At 40.5% G+C, this 23,268-nt stretch overlaps 1 protein-coding gene across 1 annotated transcript; it reads left to right on the top strand.

Annotated features, from left to right (window-relative positions):
* Positions 1–2,782: 2,782 nt before the first annotated feature.
* On the top strand, positions 2,783–21,954 carry LOC119029598 (carnitine O-acetyltransferase-like). Its single transcript, XM_037116531.1, has 14 exons — positions 2,783–2,967; positions 4,551–4,847; positions 4,969–5,087; positions 6,223–6,276; positions 9,702–9,867; positions 10,421–10,592; positions 11,857–12,035; positions 12,535–12,635; positions 12,764–12,883; positions 13,002–13,124; positions 14,615–14,750; positions 15,084–15,146; positions 16,234–16,371; positions 20,375–21,954. The coding sequence occupies exons 1-14, from the start codon at positions 2,941–2,943 to the stop codon at positions 20,588–20,590; spliced, it is 1,911 nt and encodes a 636-aa protein (XP_036972426.1). The 5' UTR covers positions 2,783–2,940; the 3' UTR covers positions 20,591–21,954.
* The last annotated feature ends 1,314 nt before the right edge of the window (positions 21,955–23,268 follow it).

The following is a 23,268-nucleotide window of genomic DNA, read 5'->3' as shown; positions in this document are numbered from 1 at the left end:
AAACCCGGTTTGACTTCCTATGGTGTGAATGCTATTATCAAAATCGATCAATTCATGAATCTAAAAACAAACAATCAAATAAATGCCCGGTGTTGTAAAAAGGGCCCTTAAAAAATGTCATGGTAAAATATATGACTTTGGTAAAAGTGAACAACACCTGTACATTTAAATAAAAGTAATCAATTTTCTGATATTAAATGCATTTATGTGTCAAAGTACAAGCAAAATTTCAATAAATGTACATGTAAAGTACGTGATCTCAAGAGACAAGTGAATGGAGTATTGGCGAATTAGCACAAACTGTACCGTGAATGTGACTATAATGGGTAACAGTGCAGATGGATTACAGTGATATCATGCCATAGCATGATGTCAGTAAAAGAGGAAAGACTGGAGTGACAGCTCTGGTAGTGCAGCTTCTGGCTTGGAGGCTGGTGCCATGGCTAAAAAAACTATGAGGGGGGAGAGTGAACAAATGAAATGGAAAATCATGATAGTGTTCAAAAAAGAAGGGGGACATTTCATCCTCTGAAACTGACAAAACCAATTGAAAAAGAAATGGAAGATCAAGTTAAATACTTGATCAGATGCAGAGAGATTAAATGAAGAAAAAAAATCAGCGCTCACGTCCTAGGAAAAGTAGCAAAACTTAGAGGTGGTATTTATGATTTACCTTTGGCAGTGTCGACAGATGAGATAGCTCAGGCAGTAAAAGGGGAAAAGGTGGTGAATACGAGGATGCAAACATAAAGAAAGGGTGTAAAAACAGTTTGCCTAAGAATGTAAGAATGGGATATTTGAACAATGATGTGAGAGAGCACCAGCGCCATTATGGTGTTTTAAGTGTCAGAGAATGGGACACACTGCAGGACAATGTAAAGGAAAACTAAGTGCAAGATGTGCAGGTGAACATGACTATGGAAAGGTGGGGGAGATAGTGCTGCTTAAGGAGGGTGCCCTGTTCAAAGGCAAGCAAGAAAGGTGCAAAAAAAACCAAAAAAAAAACCAGCCAGGTGTCTTATGCTGACACAGTTAGAAGTGAGGGAAAATGAGCTGGACAGACCCAGTGCTGTCCACGTGATAAATAGTGGACTCCCTTGCACTATTTACCACGTGGACAGCACTGGATCTGGCCAGCTCACTTTTTTCACCAACAAAAAGATTTCCCGTCTCCTACACCAAATCCATACATAGAGGAGATTAATGAAGACACACTGATGGTGGACGAAATTAGCTTTGTTGCTTTCATCTGCAGACTATGATGTTGCAATGCAGCAAAACGGAAAAGACAATTGTTGAGGCAGCTGTAGAGATCGTGGCGTTGAGAGAAATTACAGCTGAACTGATACATGAAATGTTGAACCTGACAAACTATGAAGGAAACCTGGTTAAGACCACACTTGGACTTTGTCTTACCCAAATATAGTTCTGTATGATAAGGAAAGTAAGGTGGATGATGCGTAACACTTATTAAGGACTCGTTAGCTTATAGAAGAATCAAAGTACCACATGAGTATGAATGCACAGTGACAGAAATGTTGTTTGTCTTAATGATGGAAGAGGCACAGGGGTGGACATTATAAGAAATAGAGTCTAGATCTAACCCTAGTGTCTGGAAAAACTGAATGTAATAACTGATACTAAAATAGGTAGTGACCTTTTTTCTTATCTTGTGCTCTATCAATTTTGATATGCATGCACAGGAAGGATACACAGTAGAAAGATAGTGTTTTCCTAAAACTGACCAGGGAGAATTTAGAGCCTGCTGCATTTGCGGCTAATGAAGGAATTTCAATGGAGGGTGACATCTGTGCAGCAGCTGTAACTTATTGTTCTTCTTATTACTGCTGCATCAACATGTATTCCTAAGAGCACATTCAGTGGGGAAAAGAAAATGGTTTCATGGTGGACCGCTCAATGCAAAAAAAGCTGTAAAATAAAAGAACCATGCATTCAGAGCTTTGAGAAATAATTAGGTTGAGACAATCTGATTAATTACCAAAGAAAGAGAGCTATGGGCAACAAAAAATAATAGTCATGTCAGGATCTGGTCATTATAGACACATATTCAATATTCAACTGTAATTTATCATCACAGTAACAGAGTTACATACATTGGCAGCTGTAAACGCTCATAAAAAAACATTGTAAAAATACATCCTGCGGTTTGGTGCTGACCTGCATACTGAACATATAAGGAGTTATAATCATCAGAGAACGTTACAGAAGTTGTTTTTGGTTCCTATCTGTTTCCCAAAGGTACTAGTATTTTGGTGGATGTGTAAATGAGAGACATTAACTTATAGCACTTTGTAGAAGCGCGCTTTATAAAGTTCACTCTCTTGACTTAAATCAGTTCAGGGGGCGGAGCTGCAGCATACAATATGACGGCGACGTCGACGTACGGTCCGATGTGACCCGACGCATTGTCTCCTTTTTTTTCTTCCCCAAACTTTATTTAAATTCATCACCAATGACAAACAAACAAGACTGAACATGGGGTACGTACATTCCACTCAATTAGAGGACCCAAAGGCTTTGTGGAGAAAATGACTAAATAAAAAAATATAAGTGGATAAATAAAAATCACAATGAGGATCTCAAGGCTCTGTAGAGAGCTATAGTCCTCCTGTTCGTTAGTCCTGTGTCAAAATATATCCTCATTTCATTTTTTAAATTGGTGTATATTGGGTCAGCATTTGCATTTGTGTACATAAAATTGTCCAAATAATATAAAAAGGTTTAACAGAAAGACATGACCGACGCAGTGTATTCATGTAGCAGTGTCCGTGCAGCTGTGACGTCAGGACGTTTTCAGCCTGCCTCCAGCGGCGTCGGTGTTGACAAAACGCCGATAAAATACTCACCGAAAGTTTCCAATTCATTCTGGACCTAGATCACTGACGGACCACAGTCTGTGGGTGGTTCCCTGAAAGCAGAATGTGGGCCATTTGCAGCAGAACTATGGTAAGTAACGCACCTTTACACTTGCCAAAAGCCAAGTTTAGCTTAACCCACTGACATAAACAGACGTAGCTCAGACAGCTTTCATGATTATAATGACTCATCAGTCAACAAAAGTTAGCTTAAAGTAATGAAGGAATGCAAGGTGTTAGCAAAGTTAGCTAACTTTGCTGGTAATGGACTGAAGTAAGCTGAGCGGCTGCCAATAGTAACCAAGCTAACCTCAGTGGGTCAAAGGTGGTTCTGCAGTTCTGCACCTCCTTCCAGGGGAGCTAGCCTGTGACGCCCCGGTGAACGAGTCACCAGACGGACGCGTAACATCACAGCGTTCAGCTAACATTCTTTGTGATTTTGAAGACAAAGCCACCTGCTGTATCTGTCCGGACAGAAGCTAGCCTGTAGACACCGTGGAGTGTCTCGGGCTCATTCGATAACTGCAACCTGCTGCAGGAGACTGAATAATTCACCTTCATTGACCTGATCTTTTCAAACATTTGGTACCTTTTGAAAATAGATAGTTGAATATTTTAAATCTATTTGTTTTCAGCAGTATCATTTACTTCTCAGAACGCCTGTTGACTCACTCCCTGCTGCGTGAGCTTGCTGTCTCTCCTGCTGTCAGGTGAAAGTGAGTCAGACTGCCGCCTACCGGCGAAACATGTCGCTATGATGGAGGTCACCCCTCAGCTGCTTGTAGACAGGGTCACTGTAGCTTTTAACCCAAATTAACTTTGGCAGCACGCACCACTGGCAACTGTCACAAGGACAGTTACTGTATATAGTATGTTTATCTTTATTCGAATAGTTTTTATTGTATTCTTATCCTTTCTAATATCTCTTTATTATTGTCTCTAGTTTTTTAGACTTATTCCTGTGCTGCTACTTATTTCCCTCTGTACTGCTGTGTTACCTGCAAATTTCACCCAAGGTGGATCAATAAAGGATCATCTTATCTTATCTTAACACCAGTGATGGAGTCATGTGGGAGTCAGTGGAGGAGGCTTCCGCTGGGATGACATGAATCAGCACCTTTAACACCAGCCTTGTGGAGTCTATGCGGAGTACATGCCAGCTCCAGTGCATGCTGTCATTAAAACAAATGGCACACATTCTGAAATTGATATACATTTTTCAAAGATTCAAATTTTCATGCAAACTGCTTTTTTGCAAAAATAATGTTGCATTGAACTTCTTAAGTAGAGTAAAAATATAACAGACACAATGGCTGCTGAGAGCGTGTGAGTTCTGAACATGTCATTAACCTTGGAGGAAGAAGCCACGACATGTATCACAAATGTGATGTTCATAAAATTGATTGAATAGAATGTAGTTGTATGGACTAGCTGCCGTGCTGCTGCTGGTGAAAACGACAACATCACTGAACAGAGTACAAAAGACTTGTTTTGTACCCAGGAATCACGTTAATGACAAGGATTGAAATAATGACTAGCAACAAAATTACTGGCTTTTAAAAATAATGCTGTTTAAAAGCAGACTCCTACAGTAAGTCAGTTAGTGTTTCAGAGTTAGTTTAATAACACTGTCCACTACAAAAATGTATTAAGTGACACTGTCTTGTCTCTCAGGTGAAGCTGGGGATGACAAAACCCTGTGGCTTAATGAAACCCTGTCATCTGGTGAAGCCTGTATCAGCAACCCGGGTCTCTGGCAGATACCTAACCCATCAGAATGGACTGCCCAGTTTGCCTGTTCCCCCTCTGCAGCAGACCTGTGAGCGCTACATCAGTGCCCTGGAACCCATCATAGAGGCGGAGGAGCTGAAGCACACCAAAGAGCTGGTGGATGAGTTCCAGAAAGCAGGTGGGGTTGGAGAGAGACTTCAGAGGGGCCTGGAGAAGAGAGCATCCAACTCTGAGAACTGGGTGAGCTCAACAGCTGGGCTGGGGATTGGAGTCCAGCCCACGACGACCCTGAAAGGATCAGAAGTTGTCCCAAGTGTCGTTCTGTTGATTTTATTAACTGTGTGTGGCTCTGTCTGTGTAGTTGTCAGAGTGGTGGGTACAGGTTGCTTACCTCGAGTACCGCTTGCCTGTGGTTGTTCATTCAAGTCCAGGGTTGGTCTTGCCCCGCATGAACTTCCGGGATAAGCAAGGACAAATAAGGTGATGTCAAACACACACACACACACACACACACACACACACACACACACACACACACACACAGATCAGGTGTTTGAAAAAAAATTCTGAAAACCTTAGGAGGATTTTCAGACTTCCAGTCACTTTTAAATTGTGTCACAGTCTGATTTTTATTCATGTTTATATTATATTTGTAGGTCTCAGTGGACATAACTCCTGTGAGCGTTTGTGTGTGTTAATTTTGACAAATGAAAGCATTTAAACACAGAGTGTCAGGTCATGTGCTGATCTGACCAGATGTGGTTGCACACCTTTCACTGGACCTTGATGCATATACAACACACTGATGATCCTATCACCTGTTACCAGTGATCCTGTTCACCTATAGAATATTCTAAATAGGTGTTTCTGGAGCCCAACACAACTTTCTCAGTCTTTTGTTGCTCCTGTCCCAACTTGTTTGCTAAAACATTACAGATATTGTCTTTCTGCTCTTTTCAGTTGCGTGTACGTCAAACAAGATTAGCAATTACATTCTGTTTCATTTATGTTTGGATTTTTGTCCATGTTGTGCAGCTTGACTGTGCTGTGATCAGTTCTTTTTTTTAAACTCGGTTTAAAGTTTAGGCACTAACTGATTTTCCTTTATTTAACCAACAGAGGGAAAGATTTGTACAATTGAACATTTAAATATGGAACAAAGGTAGGACAGGTGTGGTTATTAGCAATTGATAATAAGAAATAGCAATTATTAAAATTAATATTAATTATTATTAATTAAATCAATAAAATGGTTGACCACCCTGGGACCAATAACCATGCTTAAAACAGTGTCAAAAGAAGAGTTCACTTTAAATGTAAATATTTGTAAAATATGTAGAATTAACAGAACAGTGAAGGAGATGAATCTAAGCGCTGACCATCACAATCAGCAGTTACCACAAAGCACATGCGTGAATAATGACAGAAAACTGCTCTGTACGATATAATAGAATTTATTAATCTGAATAAATTGTTTCATAATCAATAACAGTTTTTAATCAACAAACATCATCATACCACAGCAGCTAAGAGCTCCAAGATGGCTGATGCGATCTCTTGGAAGATAAAGTTTGACTGTGAACAAATGAATGTAAATCATGTTCTCTCTGTTTAGATTTGCTGCCAAACTGATAGCAGGTGTGCTGGACTTTAAGACAATGATTGACAAGTGAGTACTGAGCTGAAAACATTCTCCTTATTGACCAGATACCATTATCAGTTTTTTCTCTTAGCCTTAGGTTGCTTAAAATCAACAACATCCACATTTGTGAAGGTGGACATAAGACCTGACATTACATATCTTTGGCTGAGTGTTAGCCACAAAGCTAACATTCATAAAAGCTTAACTAGCTTACTGGCATTGCCCATAGGAGGCATGTATTCCTATAGAAAAGTGGGAGGTTAAATAGCTTTTTCATGGATGGCCAAATGAGGCTGTGTTTGAAGGTGGGTCATCAGGGATATAATTCGCTGTTTTTGACTACTTTTGATTATACCATTATATTTCACCTTAAAAACTGTTTACCTTGCCTTGTTTGGTGTCATTATTTTCAGCACAACCTCACATGTGTGACTGTGTGACTGTACATGTTTAATGAACCAATTGCATTAGTTATGATGCAAACATAAATTGTTGTTTGCTAAATTTGTGCATAAGTTTTTGAAATTTACAAAGTTATATGTAACTATTTACATTTAAATGCAGGCAATGCCTCAGGCTCAGGGCTCCTCAGCTCATTCCTGCCTGTTCCACATTCAGCAGTCTCCTCCTTGTTTTGACTCATAAGACAAAAAACGACTACACTACACACTAAACACACTACACTAAACACTATATAACCTACTAACTATACACTTCAAACACGCTATATGTCACAAATCTCTCAACTCTCAAAATTCGCCATCTCTGTCGCTGTCTGCATCACCACTGGCATCCCTCACACAACTTCCCCTGTTCCTTAGCAACCAAACTTGCTGAATCTGATTCATCTATATGAATTAAAGGGTCGACCATGTAATATTTCATATACAGTGGTATGCAAAAGTTTGGGCACCCCTTAGGAAAATCACTGCATCAGTTTGTGATTTGCTGAGCTTTTGAAGCAGCAACTTCATTTTAACAAATATTTTACCTCATGGAAACAGAAACATCTCAGTAGTGAAATCATTTTTCTTGGTCCAACAGAAACATTTTTTATGTGCATTTAAACAAAAATAGGCATGTGCACAAATTTGGGCACCCCAAAGAAATAATTCCATTAATATTTAGTAGAGCCTCCTTTTGCTGTAATAACAGCCTGTAGACGCCTCCTATAGCCACAGACAAGTCCCTAAAGTCTGGCAGGTGGTATTTTGGCCCATTCTTCCATACAAATGCCTCCAGTTCAGTCAGGTTTCTTGGCTTCCGTGCATAGACAGCCTGCTTCAAATCAATTCATACATTTTCAATGATGTTAAAGTGAAACTCTCGCCAAAATGCAACCTAGGCTTTTTTTGTGAATGTACCCAAGTCAAACCTTTGTGTAAAATCATAATTGCGACGAAAGAAGCACTTTTAAGATTGACCGTGTTTTTGTTTTCGACTCACACTCAGTTTTCAGTGGGAGTGCATGAGGCACTTTTACGCTAGCATTAAAATTGCTATTTTTATAACACTAAGAAGACTCGACACAACATGAAACTTTGCTCATAGTATCACCAGGGTCTCTACACATGAACACGAGCATTGAGAGCATTGTTTGTGTACACAGAGTTTGCTAAAAAGAAAGTTTATGATCAACTCACGTTAGCAGTAGTCATGGCAGCCCAGATGTACTCGGGGATCGACACATGTGGGTAGAGTGTATGTGGTTCAGTTAAGCTATGTGTAGAGACCCTGGTAATACTGCAAGCAAGGTTTCATGTTGTGTCGAGCCTTCTTAGTGTTTTAAAAATAGTGATTTTGATGCTAGCATATGCACTCCCATTGAAAATGAATTTGAGCCAAAAACAAAATACGGTCAATCTTGAAAGTGCCTCTTTCGTTGTAATTATGCTTTTACACAAAGGTTTGACTTGCATACATTCACAAAAAAAGCCTAGGTTGCATTTTGGCGAGAGTTTCATTTTAGGGTCTGGAGACTGGGATGGCCATTCCACAACATTGTACTTGTGCCTCTCCATGAATTCCTTGGTGGATTTTGAACAGTGCTTAGGATCATTGTCCTGCTGAAAAATCTAACCCCTGTGTAGCTTCAACTTTGTGACTGACTCTTGAACATTCTTGTCAAAAATCTGCTGATACTGAGAGGAATACATGTGGCCCTCAACTTTTACAAGGTTTCCAGTACCTGTGCTAGCCATGCAGCCCCATAACATGATGGACCCTCCACCAAATTTCACAGTAGGCATTAAGCTCTTTTCATGGAATTTAGTGTGTTTTTTCGCCATGGATACCTCCTCTTGTTCTGACCAAATAACTCTATCTTAGTCTCATCTGACCACAGTGTTTTTTCCAGAATGCTTCTGGCTTGTGACTCTACTTGTGACGAACACTCAGGAAAGGCTTTTTGTGCATCACCCTTCCAATGAGCTTTTTCTGGTGCAAAGCAAACGATGAACAACTACACCATCAGCAGCCAGATGTTCCTGTAGTTCACTGGAGGTGGTCTGTGGCTTCCTGTATTTTTTTTGGCCTACCACATCTTTCCTTCACAAGGACTGTTCTTGTGGCCTTCCATTTCTGCACAACCTTTCTGACTGTGGAGACAGACAGTCCAAACCTTCCAGATTATTTCTTGTACCCCTCTCCTAATTCATAATAATGAATTATCTTAGTTTTTAGGTAAGTGGAGAGTTGTTTAGAGGCCCCCATGTTGCCACACTCTAAGAAAGAACCTAGGACAAGCACAGCCAGCAAATACCTATGTTAAACAGCCCTTTTCATGATTGGCTCCACATGTCTTTGTTATTGAAGGTCTTACGAGCTAATCAGAGCAATTTTGTGCTGCAACCTGTCAGCTTTCAATCCCTACAGGTCTTGAAATGAGTGCGATTAAAAGGGTGCCCAAACTTTTGCACATCCCATTTTTTTTTTACATTTTATTTTATTATAATAAAACTATGTAATGCTGCTACTACTACTAGAATTTCAGTCTGTAAATACTCAAATGTCTCTGGATGTTGTTCCTGTGATCTTCTCTTATAAAGTTAGAGCAAATTATCATGAAATCTCAGAGAGGTACCCAAACTTTTGCATACCCCTGTATGTTTTATTGATCATTTGGAGCAATTACACATTATTAAGGTCACAGAAAACTGGACTGTATGCAATCATGTGACTAATCAGATGAGTCTTCACTGTGACGTATTACAACAGTAAAATGATCTGCTGATCCAAGCGTTGTCGGGAGATCTGATGAAATTTTCTTCACTATGTAAATAGAGGTGGATGTTTGTCAGACTGCTTTAGAAGAAAGTTAAAGATGGAGGCGGCACTACATTACTCAAAAGACACTGGCAGCGTTTCATGAAGGTGGTAGTCTCAGAAATGCTGAGTGAAGTGGAATATATTAAATGATGTTGTGGCTAAGTAAGTGCCTGTATGTTTTGCAGTGAGACACTACCAGTTGAATACCTGGGAGGGAAGCCTCTGTGTATGAATCAGTACTATGAAGTGCTGTCCTCCTGCCGGATTCCGGGTCTGAAGAAGGACTCGGTAGTGAACCACGCCAAGAGCTCCAGGCCACCCAAACACATTACTGTTGTACACAACTTTGAGGTGAGGAGTTGTGTCTGTGCTCCTCTGGGATCAAGAACTTCTGTTCAGTATGGTTTGGCTCTCTGTTGGTTACCAGGTTTCACTGGGCCAGACATTAGTGCTGACTGCTATCAACAGCAAACTCTGGGTTTTCTAGAGCATGACATTTTCAACACATTCAGTAATCTAGATTGATGTCTGATAAAGAACAAGTGATTAACTCAAATAACAGTTCAACGATTCTGCTGCAAGAGCAGAGAGGAAAACAGCTAAAAGTATTGATGAAAAACAGTTGCTGCATCAGGTCAAAGCTGTAATCAACTTCCATTAAGTATTTGTGTCTCTAATATGCCTTCTTTAGTTGAGTCTAGTTAAGATAGGCATGGGCTTGCAGAGATCACAGAGACCTGACAATAACCAACTGTGTCTTTATTTTTCTCTGACCTTATACTTCTTCAGCTGCAGCTAATAACAATTGCCAGTTACAGTAATTACGTGGGGCACACCGGTAGTTGTCCACAAAAAGTGAGTAGCGTGACTGAGGCTTTCTTGTCTTTCCTCCTCTTGAAATCAGTTCTTTGTGTTGGACGTGTACAACAGTGATGGAACTCCACTTACAGCTGATCAGCTCTGCATTCAGCTGGAGAGGATCTGCAGCTCCTCACAAACTAACATCGAGCCTGTCGGCATCCTCACCACCCAGCATCGCGACTCCTGGGGCAAGTCCTATGTCAGCCTCATCAAGGGTAAGCGCAGAGACCACTGGCACTGAGCTGAAGAGCGATGGATTCTTGAAAAGCAGTGTGCTTGTATAATGAAGCAGAAATGTAGAAAGATAATACAGAAATAAAACATATGTGGAAATGCAGTGGAACCCCGACCTACGAAGTGAATTCGTTCCAGAGGGTCTTTCGTAAGTCAAAATTTTCGTAAGTCGAAGCACCTTTTTCCCTATAAATAGCCTAATTCGTTCCAGGCTCCCTACCAGTCGTGTATTTCTTCTACAAATATGACTTAATATTTGAAAAAAAACACTAAGAATATTCCAAAATACAATCTGAAATGAAGAAAATAATTTATAAATGATAAATGTATTAATAAATATCAATAAAACAAATTATGTTTGTACCTTTTGAGTGAGGCGATGCTGGCTGAAGACAAAGTTCTTGGTGGAGGCTGAAGAAAGCATACGTATGCATGCATACATACGTACGTGTACGTGTACATGTACATAACATTATGGAATTTAATTCTAAACATTAAAACTAAAACTTACATTTACGTTAATTAATGTACACTGTGCAATGATATTTTTTAAAACATTTTTTTAAAGTTATAATTTTTTTTAAATTTTCTATTATTTTTAATTTCAGTCGCGGCAAATTTGAAATTAACGTGAATTTTCCTGCATTTGTGGGATTTTGTTACGCGGGCATTTTGCCGTACCACGGGCAGAAATATTGCCGTTAAGTGCCTTCATAACTTGAATTTTTTGTTAAATAGGGTCTTCGTCAGCCGGGGTTCCACTGTACTAAATTGGGAAAAATGTGAAGGGAAATGAATACATACATAAATGGAAAATGAAATGGGAAAATAGGTGAATTAATTTTAAGGGACATAACTAGAAGCAAATTGAAACATCAGTTTATGTCACCCATGATAAATTATTGAATGCCTAAATTGTCTTGTATATTTTTGACATATTCAGTGATATATATTTATTTTATTTCTTTATTGATCTATATGTTTATTTCTTTATGTCTTTTTGATTTTGGATGTTTAAGTCTTCCACATGTCCAGTGCACCAGGGAGGGTAATCAGATGAACAAAATTTTGAGTGTTTTTAAAAAGCTGAATAAATAGTTTTATTATAAAAACACATCAATGAATCATAAACCATCATTTTATTTTACTTTATTTTGCAAATTCTATTGTGTACTGTCTAGAATTCTCTATTAGTTAAACCTACTGATTACAATAAAAACATGTTTGTGTACCTGATTTGAGCAGATAAGACTAACAAAGAGTCGGTGTCAGCGATCCAGAGGAGCATCTTCACCCTGTGTTTGGACGGAGCGATGCCCCGAGTGTCAGAGGAGACGTACCGCAGCTGTGCTGCCGTCCAGATGCTGCATGGAGGAGGCAGCCAGTGGAACAGTGGAAACCGCTGGTTTGACAAGACACTGCAGGTGTGGATTATTATAAACACACACGCACACACACACGTATATATACGTTTCCTAGGCTTAGTGCAGTTATTGGTTAGTAGTAATACTTAAAGTGATGTTTCCCACCGATGAACTTTGAACTAGTTCATGTAGAAAGTGAACTTTCCCAACACTGCTGGACACCTATTCAGCCTGTTGTTCTGTGTGCTATTGTGTAGTTGAATAACTTGCCTTTCCAGATAAAATTTCTGTTCTGGGACTTGGATTTTATGAAATAAATTTCTAAATAAATGCAACTTATAGCCAGTGCGACTTATATATGTTTTTTCCTCTTCATGACGCACTTGTACGTGAAATAAGTAGCTAAAGCCGTCATTACAGTAATTGGGATAGACTGCATAGATGATAGCTATATAATTTAACCTAATCTATTTTTCCACCTCTGTACACATTCCTCATTCTGTAATGCAGTCTGATGTTTTATGATTTGCTCTCTGAAGATTTCTGACCTTTCTTTTAGTTTATTGTTGGAGAGGATGGGACATGTGGTGCGAACTATGAGCATGCACCAGCTGAGGGCCCACCCATAGTGGCCTTGATCGACCATGTTGTAGAATACACGTAAGTGAGTCAAAGATTAATTTGGTTTTGTGGGTCTTTTATTATAGTATCTTTAAATGGTTAGCTAGCTGCAGGACAGACGGACTCAATAATCTGCTAGAAAATCACAATTTGGTGTTTGTACTCAGGAGGAAGCCAGAGATGGTGCGCTCTCCCATGGTGCCTTTGCCCATGCCCCAGAAACTGCACTTTACCATCACGCCTGAGCTGAAGAAGGACATCGAGGAAGCCAAGCACAACATGAACACGTGAGGCCAGATTTTATTTCATGACATCAGTATAATAAATATATCCATATTTATACTTAATATTATTAGGCATACAGATTTATTTAGTCTCACTGTCCTGACATTTCTCCCACCACAGACTGGCCCAGGACTTGGACATGAGGGTCATTGTTTTTGGACACTTTGGGAAAAATGTCCCAAAGGCCCACAAGATGAGTCCTGATGCTTTCATACAAATAGCACTACAACTGGCTTACTACAGGTGAGCTGTGGAAAGGTGGTGTTGAGGTGAACAAAAAGGCTCACTTCAGAGCTTATTGTAAATAATAATACACAATCACAAAGTTCAGTTGCAACAGAGACTCTTGTCTCCCTTTATGGAGGATCTGCCCATCCTACTTGTAATAACATGTAACCCGACGCACCAGATGGTTTGTTACAGTGAGAAGGAGCAGTAAGAAACTGTTTGGAAAAGGACAGTCAAAAAAAGATGCTTGGCAGATGATTCGAGTAAACATCTGCCTATCACTTTCTATCACAGGCTAAATTCACCAATCAGAATCAGTGTTCCTTTATTGCCCCACAAATGGGGAAATTTGTTTGCTACAGCAGCCAAAGGACAAACACAAAAAAACTAATAACAACAATAACAAACAATAACAAAATAATAAACAATAACAATAGCAAAAAATCCATCCATCCATCCATCAATCCATCTTCTTCCGCTTATCCAAGGCTGGGTTGTGGGGGCAGCTGTCTGAGCAGGGACATCCAGACTTCACTCACCTCGGACACTTCCTCTAGGTCTTCCGGGAGGATCCCAAGGCATTCCCAGGCCAGACGAGTGACATAGTCACTTCAGCCTGTCCTGGGTCTTCCTCAGGGTCTACTCTTGGCAGGGCATGCAAGGAACACCTCCCGAGGAAGGCGTCCACAGGGCATCAGATACAGATGCCCAAGCCACCTCAGCTGGCTCCTCTCAATGTGGAGGAGCAGCGGCTCTACTCCGAGCTCCTCCCGGGTGACAGAGCTCCTCACCCTAGCACCCTAGCACCCTGCTACCCTGCGTAGCAAGTCCGCTACCTTCACCTTGCGATCCTCTCCTGTGTACTTTACAAACTTGCGGGAACGCTTGGTTTCGTAGTGACGATGAATGTTGTACTCCTTTCAATCACTCGCTGGTCTTGGACCTCACCGTATTGGAGCTGGCAGCAGCTCAACAGCGCCACCCTACCATCAATGTATCACAATGTTATTCTTCGGTCAGGAGAGGAAGTGCACAAATAAATAATATTCAATGAGAGAATCCGAGCACTGATGGCGCAAAAAAACATTTTCAACAATACAATGGGTAAGGCGCGGGCCAAATATAATCGGTTGCGGGCCAAGTCTGGCACCCCAAAATGAGCAGCCTTGGTGTAGGGTATAGCTTAGTGAGCTCCTTGTCTGCTCCAGGCTACAGGCTCCAGGTTAACCACAGCTAGCTTAACACAGCCAGATCTCTGACAGAAATGCTGATGGCAGTGTCGGTAAGGTAGGTGCGATGTTTTGATGAGAAAGAAGAATGTGTGGAGTAAAAAAGGGACCTGTCATGTTGTGTTACTGCATCATCACACCAAGTCTCTTGTCATTGTTCAAAGTGTGTGTCTTTTGTGCTGTGAGTCTGAGTCGCTTTAGACATGAAGGTCATGATGACTCAGCAACAGCAAGTGTGTTGGAGTTCTCTCACACCATCTTTCCTCTTACCCACAGGATGTACCAGCGCTGCTGCGCCACATATGAAAGTGCCTCCCTGCGTATGTTCAGGCTGGGCCGCACAGATACAATACGATCTGCCTCAAGTGCCTCTGCTGCCTTTGTCAAGGCCTTCGACAATTCAAGCAAACAGGTGTGAATAGAGGGGAGATTTTGACAGACTCTATTTGTAGTTACAGCCCCCATTTTGACAGTAACTAAGGTTACAACGCAAACACTGTGCTATGTATTACTGGGCTCAATGCTTGTGATACAACAGTCAGGTTAAAAAACAACTTGTACATTTCAGAAAAAGATGAAACTGCAGATGGAGCCAAAGTGGAGATGGATATTGAGGAACATTTATTTTAATGTTGATGAATTTCAGTGTTACACATTCAGATGAAAGTCATTTAGACTCAGATATATTTGAACACTGTTAAACCAAAAAATATGTCTTAACTGTCTTCTTCCTGTTTTTTCACAGAACACAGAGAAGGTTGATCTGATGGTGAAAGCTGTAAGAGCACACAGGTCATACACTAACATGGTAAGTGTTCATGGGGGGGGGGGGGGTATAAAAACAACTTTTCCAAAATCTCTAAAACTCATTTTCAATTTGTGTTCAGGAAGGTCAGTAAGCCCATTGCATTCTCTGTCAGAAAGACAACAAATTTGTCTTCAAAATAAGAGCTTTACATTGCACCCCAATGGAGTTTAGAACTGGGTTCTTAGCGGGGGGTTCTAATATGAAAGTAGCGATCATTCGTAGGTTGCAGCTACAACAACAAGCAGACAACGAAGACAGCCACAGAGACCGAGGAGATGCTAGCATCTCCTGGATCTCAGCAGCAACACACTGTAGCCAGCACCTTTCTTTCAAGCAGAGAGACAGCAACTTCTTCAAAACCCATATTCATCTTGTCAGAACACACTCTGCGGCAGATTGCGCTATTAAAGATGTGCTGTTGCACATTTCATGAGAGAAGTTGTCAGTCTCATTTCTTATATAACAATGTGACCATGTATAGATAGATACTGTATTATACATTCATACGGTCTTGTAATTCTGCTTGATTTTTCTCTCAAAATGCATCAGATTGATGCTTTTAAATATGAAATATTAAAATTTTTCTTGTGGGGGAGTATGCCCCTGGACCCCCCCACAGGGGTCATATCATTCTCACCTTTTTCACCCCTGACCTGTTTTCATGCCTGCTTTTATAAGTTTCTACCTACAGGTATCATATGTGTTTATCACAGCCTGATGTGTCTTCCTCCACAGAGCGCCAATGTCCTCCAGAAACTAGGAAAACACATCAGTGTGCCACATGTTCCTTCATTACCATGAACACACACACACACCTAGGCTAGTTTACTTTGACTTAGTCCCACACACACCGTCCTGCTGCCACAAACACTGTCTAGAGCAGCAAGATTACTGCTGAAAATAGTCCTCATCAATGGACTGTCCCTTCATGTTTGAGGAATGTTTGATAAAAGCTGGTTTAGCGAATAATGTGTTTAGCGTTTACTGCAGTTGCAATAAAAAAATCTAGAACATTTGACCTTATTGTTGACTAGTTTGGATCTGATGACTGCCATCATAACCAAATGAATTCTGTCTGTCCCCACAGGCAGTCAGTGGCCAAGCCATAGACAGACACCTCCTGGGCCTTAAGATGGTGGCTGTTGAGAAAAAACTCTCGATGCCTGATATCTTCACGGACACAGCCTACACCACAGCTTTATGCTACCAGCTGTCTACGAGTCAGGTATGGGCTGGACAAAACCACTGGGAAATTCATAATGGCTTATATTATTATCTTTATTGACAGACTCGAGGTCCAGATATAAAAGACACACACAATAAACAGACAAACATAAGATAACACATAGATAGACATGTGTACTCAAAGGTTAAAACATACACATGTTGGTTCTAGTATTTCCAAAAGCTGGAGGAATATCTTGTCTCACTTTGGGTAGGGTCAGTCAAAGACATAGTCCTATTCCTTGACTCAATCAGCTGATGCATACATTTAAACATAAAACTCCTAAGTAATGCCTGAAAAGTGGGAACATTACAGTTCACAAACATCTTGCTAGCATTTCCCCACCTTGGGTATTTTAACAAGATTCTAAGAGCATCATTATATGCCACCTTAATCTTTATTCATCTTTGCTTCACTGTGGCTACACCATAGGTGTGCTGTGTAAAGCAGAGTGCAGTATGCTCTAAAAAGAGCTGTTTTAACTTCATCAGTGCACATATGAAATTTAAGTGCCAGCATATTTGCCTGAGCATATAATTTATATCACTGGTGCTGAATATCATCATCATCATTAAGGTCATTCCTGATGATATGCTCCAAGTATTTTACTTTGGTTACAATATCTAGGTCTTGCCCAGACAAGTGAAAGGAGGGAAACTTCAGCTTCTGATCCTCCTTAGTTCTAGCTCTCATGATAACACTCTATGTCCTTGAAAAGTTAATGAAAAATAACATTTCCTGTAAAGTTTTGGAAAAGTCATGGAAATATTGCATGGATAATATTTAGGATGCGTAAATGTAAATAAAATGATGTAATGTGCGATTAAAACGGGCAAGGGTCAGGTACTGGTAAACATAATGACCAGCCACCGCTGTCAACGTTTTTTTGTGCCTCTGATTCACGTCTTCATGTCACTCTGCAAGTACTCCATTCATTTGGCACGACAGAAGTTCATTCAAAGCAGAGCTCCACCAAAGAGCCTGCAGTCGTTGCGGAAGGTTATCTGATGTGTCAGTGTTTCCCCTATATGCATTCTGCTGCTGGATTTTCAGCGCTGCCACAAAAAAAAAAAAAAAGACATGATGCATTTTTTTAAGTTTTTAATATCACGGGCAAATGGTGAATTTAAGTTGCACACAGTGAAAGCGCTACACCCTATGTTGTCTTGAAATTGATTATTATTGTCATTACTGATATTTGTATAATTTTCACAAATCACCGTTTAAGCTGAGTGACTGAAATCCTCATCATCCTATTCAAAGGCTGCAACAGGCGGCTCATCAAACCGGGGTGAAGTTAGCTTCAGGTTGGATATTCGGCAGATATTCACTTGGGTCAAGCCGCAACTTTACTGATGTTCTCCCAGTGTCAGCAGCAGGAGAACAGTTAGATCACCTCCCAGAGCCTGGCGCTGAATCGCTGGAAACTGATTTAGGGACCGTTACTTAGCATAAATATATTAATACAAAATAATTGCAGTTTTTTCAATATCTTCCATGTCATGTGATCCAGTGACTCCAGCAGCACATTGTATTAGTAAACTGGATGAATGAGACACTGCTCTTTTTATTCTATTTTAGTGCTTCCTCTATTTTATAGGAATATTGATATGCAGAAATTATGATTTTTTTTTTTTTTCTCAATAGCTGTCATCGGCTGTTATTTTGTCCGGACCACATGCTTTGTACGCAGCCAGTTTCCCAATTGCACAATACACTTTATTTGGCCTAATAACAACACCTCATTATTAACACATCATTATTAACCACATCACCAACCTTAAATTCAGCTCAGAAATATTTTCATCCCCAGAGATCCCATCAATACTAGATGGCAGAGGTATCTTACTGTTTAAACTTTAATTTCTTTCCAGAACTCATAGACATTCTGCAGCATTTTTTTACCAATGGAATTTGCCCTCAACATCTGGTCATTTCTTTTGATAAAACGTACAACATATTTAAACTTGTTCAAACTCTGGGCCATGCCTTATTTTTCCAGCTAATACCCAGCACTGCAGGGCCTCTTTAGCCCCTGTATGAAGCTCATGTACATATTCATTCCACCCTGGCCTAATGGTTTGTTTCCTTTTTCCTTTTATAAAGTACTTACAGTCATTATTTAAGCAGTTACACAAGATAGCATCAGTTGGCATATCAATATTACTGAGACTTCGATCAGTCAGGGAGTTATACTTCCAGAGATCACATTCTGTGAGCCTTGCCCAATCAACTTTCCTGTGTTCATGAGCCTCATAGTGGGACTGCTCAGGCAAACCATCAAGGTCTAATATCATGGATGGTATGTGATTTGTTGTGGCCAGACTATACAAGATCTCAGTTTCCATAATGCAATCATGAGCATCGGCTGTACAAATACAATGACCCAGCCAGGATGTTGTATGCCATGCTTCACTAATATAACTATTAGCTGTTAACATCACTTTGCTTGTTAGGACTAGCTTGTTTTTTACACAGAACTGATTCAGGTGTCTCCCTAATAAGGACCCATCATCTGAAATATCAGCATACAAATATGCATGTACATTCACTTTATTTAATAAAAGAGCTAATAAAGGCCAGCCTACTGAGGTATTAATTTTCATTTTGATAGCTTTTATAAGGATTGTAAACATTTAAAATAATGAAGGTGCTCTTTCTCTTGTGTGCAACCTTGATTGCTATGGCCCAGTCATCCTCTAATCGAATAATACTAATCAGCGGCTCATATTTCTTCTGCCAGAATATGGCCGCCCCCTCGAGTATTCCACCACATATTATTCCCATACTTAAATCTGTTGTGGACTCCCCTGCCTCATAGAAGTCATCATGCACAGAACTAAGTTTATCTAGATCGTGTTTAGATAGTTTGTCAACAACAGCGTGTCACGCTTTTCCCCCGCCGCATGTCTAAGGCGTAAGCCACGCGTGTTATACGACACAACTTTCATGATGATAACAGTCCAGACTTCCCAGCAATAGTTGCCCTTGCGTCAGACACACAGTCATTCTTTGTCGCAGAGCAAGTTTTTATATCCACTGGTTTGCGGGCTTCATAAAAGCGCCGCACGATGACACCCTCTGGCCAAAGTTGCGGCTTCTGTGAAGCTGTTTCGGCGCCACTGTCACCCAAGCCTTCCTCCGCTGTGTTGGTAGTCAGCACCGTGGTGGTTCCAGGCACCTGCCCCGTGTTATCCAAAACCTGGCCTGCGTCCTCCTCCTCTGTGATCTTGGGGCTGGGCTTTTTGGGACTTCCTCACCTTTTCTCTTAGTCATGGTCGTTTATTTAATCCTGCGACAACCGTACGGAGGTCCCCACATACGTCTGTTTTGCGAAGACATAACCTGTTTCATGGTTGATATATCCATACCTAAGCCCTTGTAAACAGGAGACATCAAGGCTGTTGAAAGTCACAGGTGGAAGTTCATCCAAGTGATGAGACACAAAATGAGGAATGTTTTTGGATGCTTGTTAAGCACTTTCAAACAACTTTTAATGTTTTTTACGTCCTTTTGATGCCCTTTACGCACAGCAAAGCATTGGGTGGTATGTGGACATAGTTCAAACAAAACTTTCCTTGAATTCTTTATCTATTCTGACCTGAAGTGATTCACAATCAGCAAAACAACATCATCCTGACTGAGGGTTTTCATTTTAACCACAAGAAAGTTCAGCAGTTCATCTTCCACCACAGCTGGTGGTTAAACTGTGGTGGAAGATGAACTGCTGAACTTTCTTGTGGTTAAAATGAAAATGGTTTTATTCTACTTTTTCTCAGAGCAGTGGCACCTTTACCTGCAGCCTCCGCCATGACACCTCCTCCTTTGTCAGACTAAAGCCCGACAAAGAAGGAGCATATATTTTCTTCTAATGACAGAATCATAGTTTTAATGAAATGTGTTGCTAAATGCCGAAACATGAATATTCTGTAAATGCACATCAGTATATGGCAGCAGATAGACCAGTTTGCTAACTAACATCACATTCTCATTTCTTCACAAGGTACCATCCAAGACTGACTGTGTCATGTGTTTCGGCCCGGTCGTACCTAATGGATACGGTGTGTGCTACAATCCTATGGAAGATCACATCAACTTTGCAGTGTCGTCTTTCAACAGCTGTGAAGAAACAAATGCAGCACATCTGGCTCAGGCCGTGATGGAGGCACTGCTGGACATGAGAACAGTGCTGGAACAAACCCCAAGAGCCAAACTGTGAAGCTCTTCTAGACTTTAATACTCATGATGAAGTGAGTGCTACAGGGCTAGTGTCACTGACGACTCAACTCGTCACCCATCACACATAATAGTAGTGGATCCCACAGCTGGTGCGAGCTCCTGTTGATAGTATGAAGCAGCTTTTTATTCACTCACCGTGTTGTTGATCATTATCATGCACTTCAATGATGCTGTTTAAAGACAGGGCAATGCTGGTGCTCTAGTGTTACAATGCACGTTGAATTAATAATGATGCAAAAACTCAACCACTTCATTGTCAGATTGTAACACTGAAATATCAACTGAAGTGACCTTGTTGTGGTGCCCTGGTAGCTCAAAGAAATCCTACAGGAATACAACAATACAACAAATCTTTCCTCAGTGACTTAACGTAAATACACAAGTTTTATTTACTCAAGTTAATTAAACTTAAATTGTTTTACTAAACCAATTAATAAACTAATTTGTAAACTCAAAGTCTTTTGATTTGAACTGACTGGTTAGATGACTGTACATGAAGGAAACATGATCATCATATCACATTAGCTGACTTCCCAGCATGCATTGTTTGAGAGCTGAAACTCTCCTGGGACCCTTCTGTCTCATAGTTTGAAGAAAAGATACAGAAGGGTCCAAAGGTCTGAGACAACTCATCAAGATACTTCTGTTTTGCATTTGTTTCAGATGTAATTCTAGTTGTTTGATCCCAAAGAATAATATTAGTTTAACAGCTTGAGTGAAAAGCTGAATGTATTAAAAAATATCAGAGAATGTAAGACTATCTCTGTCTCTAACCTGCTGACTCATGTTTGTCCCATCATGATGTGACAGTGTTCCACAACACTGTCACATTAGGGTTAGGGTCAGGACTCCTTGGTCTTCTTTGGTAGTTGGGTGAAAGCTTTGAGGTGTTAGGCATTTTATCCTGCCGCAGGATGAATCCTTCTCCACAAAGATCAAACCAGAGGGCGACAATTTTAGAGATCTTTAATGTGGCCTCAGACTTTTGGACCCCACTGTATATGGTGGAAATGAGCGGGTCTTTAACAGTTTATTATTAGTCGTAGTTGTTTGTTTTTGCAATAATGAAGATGAATATTGGTAATGAAGCAAGTTTCTATCTCCTGACACTTTTGAAATGTTCCATGGGAGCAGCTTTAAATACTGAAAATCATCTTTTTACCGCTGTTAAAAAGCAGCTCAAACAGGAGCAGCTGTGAGGATGAAAAACTGGCTCTTTTTTAAATTGAGAAAATGTAAAAAGAAATCAGATTTGTTGGTAATTTTTGTCAGTGTGCCTGAGACCTCCACTGTTGTCAAAAAGTGATTAAAATCAGTACATCAGGTTACATTTTGAATGTCAAACGGCCAGTTTGCTTTCTTTCTGCCATTATTCACAACAGCAGCTCACGTATGGTTACATGATAGAAATATACAGGTGCTCTGTTCTCCAGAGAGTAATAATCAGAGCTAACAAATTAATAAAAAGAGCTGATTTATTATGAAGACTTCCAGATTATTATGTCTGTAGTGGGATTTCGCCTATTCGGTTCATAATGTGCAGTCTGGAATTCAAAGCCAAAGTTAGTGAAAAGTATTATCAGTAAGGTAGAGCCTTGTAGATTTCATTAACATTTTCGATTTCATTTGAATGTGTCTTTACTAATTCAGATTCAGATATCTTAAATCAACTGTGTTTAACAAACAAACACAAGCACTGAATTAAAGTTTTTACATATTAAGGGGATAGTTCGTGTTTTTTCCGTAGAACCTAGCGGCGAAATACAGTGCGAGGCTCCGTTGCTGGACAAGAGGTTTACTTTCAATAAAAACAAAACTTGACAAGCACTGTGAATTTTCTGTTCCTCCTCTGTTTTTGTTCCTCCTGAATCCCAGGTTCGACTCTTGGCTGAATTCTCCTCTCCAGTACCCTGGAATAGACTTTTCCAGGGAGGCTGAGGAGTGTGATCCGCCAATAGTTGGAACACACCCTCCGGTCCCCCTTTTTGAATAGAGGGACCACCACCCCAGTCTGCCAGTCCAGAGGACTGTCCCTGAATGCCACGCAATGCTGCAGAGACGTGTCAACCAAGACAGCCCCACAACATCCAGAGACTTGAGGTACTCAGGGCGGATCTCATCCAGCCCCGGGGTCTTGCCACTGGGGAGCTTCAGCACTACCTTCATCACTTCAGCTTGAGTGATGAATGAATTAACCTCTGAGTCCCCAGCCTCTGCTTCCTCTATGGAAGGTGTGTCAGTGGAATTGAGGAGATCCTCAAAGTATTCCTTCCACCGCCCATGTCCCCAGTCGAAGTCAACAGCTCCCCACCTCCACTGTGAACAGTCAGTGTGTTTACATGACACTCAAGAAAACTGAATTACTGGGTTAGTCCGACTGTGATCAGATTTTTAAAATGCATGTATATACCTTACCAAATCTGATATCTCATAGTCGGATTAATACACCTAGATTATTTGATTGATAGTTGCATTACTCCTGCATGTATACACTCCATTTGCGTTCTGCACAGGCTCGAGATTTTTTCCCGAGGCCGTGAGCAGAAGTAGAAGGACGGTGGCGGCTTTCCTCCAAAATAACTGCAAGCAAGAGCGCCATTGTGCATCTAGTTTGTGTAATTATCATGTGCACCATATATGAAATGTACAAAGATGTAG

The sequence above is a fragment of the Acanthopagrus latus genome, chromosome 12 (genome assembly GCF_904848185.1).
Source record: "Acanthopagrus latus isolate v.2019 chromosome 12, fAcaLat1.1, whole genome shotgun sequence".
NCBI lineage: Eukaryota > Metazoa > Chordata > Actinopteri > Spariformes > Sparidae > Acanthopagrus > Acanthopagrus latus.
Note: the sequence above shows the minus strand (reverse complement) of the source record. Positions and strands in the feature narration are given on the sequence as shown.

What these genes read in the sequence shown, in the direction of transcription:
- LOC119029598 (XM_037116531.1), top strand. Translation starts at nt 2,941, where the DNA reads ATGTGGGCCATTTGCAGCAGAACTATG. An exon ending in CTACAACTGGCTTACTACAG is followed by an intron (nt 13,125 to 14,614) that starts GTGAGCTGTGGA and finishes TCTTACCCACAG; the next exon opens with GATGTACCAGCGCTGCTGCG. An exon ending in ACAGGTCATACACTAACATG is followed by an intron (nt 15,147 to 16,233) that starts GTAAGTGTTCAT and finishes CTGTCCCCACAG; the next exon opens with GCAGTCAGTGGCCAAGCCAT.